Source organism: Ursus americanus, chromosome 20 (assembly GCF_024610735.1).
Source record: "Ursus americanus isolate L20-20 chromosome 20, mUrsAme1.1.p, whole genome shotgun sequence".
In the NCBI taxonomy this organism is placed as follows: domain Eukaryota; kingdom Metazoa; phylum Chordata; class Mammalia; order Carnivora; family Ursidae; genus Ursus; species Ursus americanus.
The window spans coordinates 42,645,517-42,652,661 of NC_142146.1; the positions used below are offsets into that span (position 1 = coordinate 42,645,517).

The 7,145-nt window shown below is 51.4% G+C and overlaps 1 protein-coding gene across 1 annotated transcript; it reads left to right on the forward strand.

The window, feature by feature from the left end:
* The first annotated feature begins 1,020 nt into the window (after nucleotides 1-1,020).
* Nucleotides 1,021-5,729, forward strand: ZIC1 (Zic family zinc finger 1). The gene is made up of 3 exons (XM_045813651.2): nucleotides 1,021-2,751; nucleotides 4,195-4,358; nucleotides 5,035-5,729. The coding sequence occupies exons 1-3, from the start codon at nucleotides 1,770-1,772 to the stop codon at nucleotides 5,230-5,232; spliced, it is 1,344 nt and encodes a 447-aa protein (XP_045669607.1). The 5' UTR covers nucleotides 1,021-1,769; the 3' UTR covers nucleotides 5,233-5,729.
* Nucleotides 5,730-7,145: the final 1,416 nt, after the last annotated feature.

Genomic DNA, 7,145 nt, shown 5'->3' on the forward strand with positions numbered 1-7,145 from the left:
GGAACAGGAGTGCAGAGGGAGGGGGTTAGTGGGGGCAGACCAGGGAGACGGGGGAAAAGGAAGAAAAAAAGAATAACAATACTGGAGAGGAAGAAAAAAAAAAAAACCTCGGCAACAATGTTTCCAATTTGCCACACACACACACAAAATGCCACCTCAACAACCTGGAAAGTTAAGAGCTCTCTTCCACCTGTGCTTATTTTTTTGGGGGGAGAGGGGAACGCAGGAAGCCTGATCGATTTGATAAAAGTGAGAAAATCGAGGCAACCGATTACCCTGAGAAATCACATTTCTTGTAAATAGATAGCCGAGTGCCCGTGTGCTACCGAGATCTTAAATTATGAACAGGAGGGGGACGAGGCAAGAGGGAAGCAAACTTCAAAAGGAGCAAATAACAAAAGCCTCCTTTGCTGCCCTTGAAGGGGTTGGGGAGGAGAGGGGAGAAGAAAGAAAAGAAAGTTGCTGAATCGGGACATTCTGGAAGTGCCTGTGTTTATCAGTCCCATCCCCACCTCCTATTCTCGGAGACGCCCCGAGTAGCTAAATCGCTCAGCTAAGAGCAGATCTGAAGAAGGACAAGATAGAGAAAAAAAGAGATAGAGATGATAGAGACAGAAACAGTGAGAGGGAGTGGGAGAGGGAGAGGGAATGGGAGAGAGAGAGGGATAAAAAGGGAGAAAGAGTGTATATGACTGAGAGAAGGAAAAGGAATCGTGGCAAAACAATTTTTCCATGAGAAGAGAGAAAAAATTTGGCTGAAAAAAAAAAGTTGCTACTCCTGGCAGCCCTGTTTGTCAAAAGGGGATGTCAAGCGCTTTACAATACCTGGGATTGATGAGGCGGGCGGGCCAATGAACGGCGCGCGGCGCCTCGGCGCGCCCTCCGTTGGCGCGGCGGCTGCAGGCGGGGGGAGAGCGGGCACACCAATGGGCGCCCGCGTCAGCAGCACGTGACACCTCCCCCTGCTCCCATTCATCAAGGGGGGGACGGTGTCGTCCTTTCAATTCATTTATCTGCAGGAATGATTGCTGCTATCAGTCTCGCGCTCACCGCCCGGCTGAGGAGGTGAAAGTTTCTCCCCAGGAAGATAAACCGCAAAAGACAATATTGTGCATGATTTGCGCCTTTTCTTTGGCTTTTTCTTTCTTTCTTTTTTCTCCCCCCCTTTTTTTTCCGCAAAAAGCAGAGGGGGAAAAAGGAGAGTGAAGGAGCGAGAAGGCGAGGCTGAGAGAAAGGAGAGAGAGAGAGAGAGAGAAAAGAAAGGGCGAGGGGCTAGTGGAGAAGTAAGGAGGGGCATACGGCGCGAGGCGGAGAAAGGGCGAGTAGTCGCGGCTCCGGCGCTCACATTCCTCTATGCTACAAATCCGGGAGGAAGTTTTTTTTTGGGGGGCTGAGATGCTCCATGCCTTTCCCTGGGCAGTCTTGACGCAGGGTCCTCTCGGCAGAGACTGAGCAGCGAGAAAGTGCTAGCCGGGCCGACGCGGTCTGCTTGGCAGGCGCCGGAGCCCGCCTTGCTTGCGGCTGGGAGCCGTCCGGCTTCCCCGCGCTTGGTCAGGCGGGCGTCCGGGCGCGTCGCGCCGCTGCCTGCGGGCTAGGACTTCGCGAGGTGGGTCGACTCCTCCTCCCTCCCCTTCTTCTTCTTCCTCTTCCTCCGCCTCCCGTTCCTCCTCCTCCTCCTCCTCCTCCTCCTCCTCCTCCTGATTTTCCCTCCTCGGCGGGCGAGGGTGGGGGGGGGCGGGGGAGGCCGGGGCTCGCCCCGAGCAGCCACGATGCTCCTGGACGCCGGCCCCCAGTACCCCGCGATCGGCGTGACCACCTTTGGCGCGTCCCGCCACCACTCGGCGGGCGACGTGGCCGAGCGCGACGTGGGCCTGGGCATCAACCCGTTCGCCGACGGCATGGGCGCCTTCAAGCTCAACCCCAGCTCGCACGAGCTGGCCTCCGCCGGCCAGACGGCCTTCACGTCGCAGGCGCCCGGCTACGCGGCTGCCGCGGCCCTGGGCCATCACCACCACCCGGGCCACGTTGGCTCCTATTCGAGCGCAGCTTTCAACTCCACGCGGGACTTTCTGTTCCGCAACCGGGGTTTTGGCGACGCGGCAGCGGCAGCCAGCGCTCAGCACAGTCTGTTCGCTGCTTCAGCCGGAGGCTTCGGGGGCCCACACGGTCACACGGACGCCGCGGGCCACCTCCTCTTCCCTGGCCTTCACGAGCAGGCGGCGGGCCACGCGTCTCCCAACGTGGTCAACGGGCAGATGAGACTTGGCTTCTCCGGGGACATGTACCCGCGGCCCGAACAGTACGGCCAGGTGACCAGCCCGCGTTCGGAGCATTATGCCGCGCCGCAGCTGCACGGTTACGGGCCCATGAACGTGAACATGGCCGCGCATCACGGCGCTGGCGCCTTCTTCCGTTACATGCGCCAACCCATCAAGCAAGAGCTCATCTGCAAGTGGATCGAGCCCGAGCAGCTGGCCAACCCCAAAAAGTCGTGCAACAAAACTTTCAGTACCATGCACGAGTTGGTCACGCACGTCACCGTGGAGCACGTCGGCGGACCAGAGCAGAGTAACCACATCTGCTTTTGGGAGGAGTGTCCGCGCGAGGGCAAGCCCTTCAAAGCCAAATACAAACTGGTCAACCACATCCGCGTGCACACGGGCGAGAAGCCCTTCCCCTGTCCCTTTCCTGGCTGCGGCAAGGTCTTCGCGCGTTCTGAGAACTTAAAGATCCACAAAAGGACGCACACAGGTATGAAACCGCTGTTCTTGAACCCCCAACCCCCCCCCCCCCATCCTGGGCCTGGGACCTGAAATCCAAAAGTCAGCGGCCGGGGCGCACAAACCGGGCCGCGGTGGGGTCTGGGCATCAGGTTCCAGCAGGCAGGCAGTGAAAGTGTACGCTGGTTTTTAGTTTGAGGCTTGAAATTATGAAGAGGTATAAAGAGGATTGGATAAGAGGTATCTAGGAATATAGATTTTTAAACGAGGACTAAAAAAGACTGGGAGAGTAGAGAGACAAATTCAGCTTTGTGGAGCCCTTGCTGCGCGCGAAGCCGGTAGAGGTGGCCGGTTCTCGGCGGCGGCGGAGGCGCCAGCCGCTCCAGCTGCAGACAAATCTAAACATTTTGCTTCCCGCTAATATCTTTCTCTAGGCACCTTAGTGAAGACGTGGTCAAATGAAGGAACTAAGGAAATTGGAGGAGATAGGATGAAGGTGCAGAGAAAGAAACAAAAACCGAAAAGGCGCGGGGTGGGGGGGTGGAGTGTTGAAGGCAAGTAAGTTGGGCCTGAGGAGGCTTTTGGAGGCTTATGCATATTTAAAGAGCCCAATTTTAGTAGTGTCTTGTTTTTTAGTGAGCTTGAAGAGTTGGGAGAGTCGATAGAAGGCAGATAAATCTCTTTTTGTCAATTAGATTTTATGAGATAGTTTTCAAAACACCGAATACCCTGGATTAGACTCTAAAAATAAAGAGACCAGCCAGGAACAGTTAAAAGTTTGCGGCGAGCTCAAGGCTGTGGTCTGAATGGGCAGGCCATTCCGGGCCCCTACCGCCAGCAAGGCCGGGAATCCTGTCTGCTTCCCTAGTTTGGTTTGCGTGGGTGATTTCTGTGAACCGCGTTTGGAACTTGGGGTTTAAAGCCAAAGTGAAGGAAGAATTTGCGGCGCCGGCGCCGAGTTCTCGGCCCAGATTACCTTATAAAATGTGAGTGTGTGTAGGGGGTGGGGTGGGGTGGAGGAGGCGACAAGGGGGGTGCAGAGCGTCGGGGAGGGGGTAGGGGAGGAGAGAAGAGCAAAACAGCAGGAGAATCAGTTCGCAATGTGAAAATTAGAAAGCCAGAGCTAGGTAGAAGCCGCCCGAAGTCGTCTGTATTGCCCGGGGCAGAAAAACCGGCAGCCAGAAAAACCTGCTGCCGCTCTGGGTTCTAGACAAACTACCATCACTGATAATAATAATAATAATAAAAAAATTAAATCTGAATCTAATTGAATTAGGAGTTAAAGTAGTTCAGATATTTATAATTCCACTGCAGACATAAGACTGTTGAAGACCCGGGTTTTTGAACGTGCAAAGTACTAACACTGAGCTGCTGCCTTTTTATTTTGTTTTTATTTTTATCATTGTTTAAAATTTTAAAAATAGCCGCAGGATTTGTTACAATCAGACTTCTCTCTTCTTGCCTTTCGCACCAGGGGAGAAGCCCTTCAAGTGCGAGTTCGAAGGCTGCGACCGACGCTTTGCCAATAGCAGCGACCGCAAGAAGCACATGCACGTGCACACGAGCGACAAGCCCTATCTTTGCAAGATGTGCGACAAGTCCTACACGCACCCCAGCTCGCTGCGCAAACACATGAAGGTAATCGCCGCGCTCTCGATGCCCGCCTTTGAGCCTGGACGAGCTCTGCTCTTCTGCAGGGCCGGGCGGCGAGTGGCAGCTGGGTGGTGGAAGGAGCTGGCGGAGGCAGAAAGGCAACGGTCCCACTTTGCTGACTGCGTCTGGGCGGAGAGGGCGGGGGCTGGAAAGGGGAGCGAGGGCACCCAAGGGTGTTCTAAGTTTACTGTTGAATAATAAAAGTAAAAAGGAGTACGCGACTGAATTTGGCCCAGGTAGGGAGCTAGCTAAGGCTGCACCAGCAGGTTGACTCTGCTGAAGCCGCCACCATTGTAGCTGGCAGCGTTGGCAGAAGTGTTGGGCTCTTGCACACAGGCCTGAGCGTTTGCTTAGCTTAAATCTGAGCAAGCAAAGTACAGCGGCTGCAGGAGGGACCGTTGCGCGCTCCTGCCTCAAATCCAGCCTCCCCCTTCCCAGATCTGTTTTTCTTTTGTGAGTCCCGGGGTGTGCTGTCCCTCCCTGGAGCACTGCCTTTGCAGGACGAAGGCGGGCAACCAAGCCTAAGTCCGGCGGGTCAGGCCTCCTACGAGTTCAAGGGGATTCAGCGCGGCGTGGGGAGGCGGCACGCGGCCTTCACCCGTCCTAGGCGGCCGCCGCGCTGGCTCTTTATCACCGTAAAAACGCGACTTTATTCCCGCAGGTCCACGAATCCTCGTCGCAGGGCTCGCAGCCTTCGCCCGCCGCCAGCTCCGGCTACGAGTCCTCCACGCCGCCCACCATCGTGTCTCCCTCCACAGACAACCCGACCACCAGCTCCCTGTCGCCCTCCTCCTCCGCAGTCCACCACACAGCCGGCCACAGCGCGCTCTCTTCCAATTTTAATGAATGGTACGTTTAAAATCAGAAACAAAACACCGAACAAAACCCTATTTAAGAGACTGAACACACACGTACACAAATTTTACTGAATGAACCCTGCGAATCAACACAGCCCCCCTACCCCCCGGCCCCGGCCACCGCAGTTCTATTTTTTTTTTTTTAAACCTGCCAATAGACCCAGGACCGTAAGTAAGTGAAAGAAAGACCCAAACCTTTCATTTTTTCCCTTTTTTCTTTCTTTTCTTTCCGTTCTCTTTCTTTCTTTCCCCCCGTTTTTTTCTTTTCTTTTTTGGCAAAGGTTTGGTAGCCAAGGGGCGGGAGGGTGGTCGAGGAGAAGGCGGCCGCCTGACCGAGTGCTGCCAACCCCGACCGAGGGCCAGTTTCTCGTCGGAATCGAACAGGCTCTCTGGGCTTCCGTTTTGTTTGTTTGTTTTACTTTGCATTCTTGTAAATACAGAATTATTAGCTTAAAACTGTACTGTTGGATTCTGTAAATAGTTATATCTCGGTTGGAGCGGGCGGGTGGGTTCGTGGCGTTGTGGTCTTTGCATTGGGGGCGGGGGGAGGGGTCGGGCGGGCGGGGGAGGGAGAGGGAGGGGTGGGCGGCCGAAAGCCAACTGTTTGTACTGAATGGCAAGAATGTTCTAGTAAATGTGTACCAAAATGTGAATTACTTTGTACGATTACAGTCTCCACGTCGACCTAACAGAATATTATTGGTATTAATGTGTTTTTTTTTTTTTTGTATAAAGTGCAAACATTTCTCGTCCCAAAGTCTAAGTACTTTAGTGCAGTAAAATGTTGTTTCACGTCCTGTCAAGAATTCGTATAGTACGAGCCTGGATCTGCGTGTCAAACTGTTCCATTTGTTTATGTAAAGTGATATTAAAAAAGATATAAACTATAACTGTCCGTTGCTTTTGGCAAAAGATACAACCACATAATGTATATAATTCCTAGTTTCCATATTTATCCGCATGTAAAGGGCCGGTTTATTCATGTTACAGCTATTCAATATTTATGGCTAGAAAAACTCGTATGTACACTTTAGTTTCCAGAACTGTTTGGTAACCTTTCGTACCTTATTAAAGATTCTTAAATCTCAGTGATTGTGGTAGGAATTTCTTCTTCACCCCCAGCAACCTGCTGCCTCTTCGGCCAGCTTTACTGGGTCTCTAGAAAAGCTTTTCAGTCTCCCTCGCTTTCCCTTTCTGTCATCGCAGGTCGTATAAACGTGATAAATGAACGCTACCCTGCTGGCTCTCCGAGAGGGTGTAATTAGTATTTATATCAAAATTTATGAAACAAATTTTCGGCCGCTGTATAATTTAAATGACCTTTGCAGACGTAGAATAACAACCATAAAAATAACAGAAATAGATTGCACAGGCAACATCAATATTAATGTAGGTGAATTGTCAGAAGCTCAGGGGCTCACTCTGCAGTGTTGCAAATTGACTTGAAGCAGAGGGTTCTGCTGCCCCCCAAATTAAATTCTCCAGGCTGAAACCGAGTTGCAGATTTACAATATCATATTTTAAATTGCTGTCTTCAATTAAACCATTTATGGCCATAACTAATTTTCAAGATGTTGATGCATGCTTTTACAGACCTTCCTTCTTTGTACAAAAGTAAACGTCCATAAAGCGTTTTACTTATATTTCTTCAAACGTGATGCTAATTTAAATTAATTACTTCCTATGATATGTTATTATTCCTATAATTTTGCCACTGTTATTAGTTCTTTCAAAAATACATCTAGGGAAGAGAATTATTTTATGTAATTTGATTATCTTTCTATCTCTTTTATTTATTTCTCATTTACTTAAGAAATTCGTTCCATTGGCTGGCGTTGATACAGTAAATTTGTAAATGAGGAGACAATATAAAAAATCTAAATTACTTGTGCTTAATGACTGTAGCAGAACGCCT

What these genes read in the sequence shown, in the direction of transcription:
- ZIC1 (XM_045813651.2), top strand. Translation starts at nt 1,770, where the DNA reads ATGCTCCTGGACGCCGGCCCCCAGTACCCCGCGATCGGCGTGACCACC. An exon ending in CCACAAAAGGACGCACACAG is followed by an intron (nt 2,752 to 4,194) that starts GTATGAAACCGC and finishes CTTTCGCACCAG; the next exon opens with GGGAGAAGCCCTTCAAGTGC. An exon ending in CGCTGCGCAAACACATGAAG is followed by an intron (nt 4,359 to 5,034) that starts GTAATCGCCGCG and finishes TTATTCCCGCAG; the next exon opens with GTCCACGAATCCTCGTCGCA.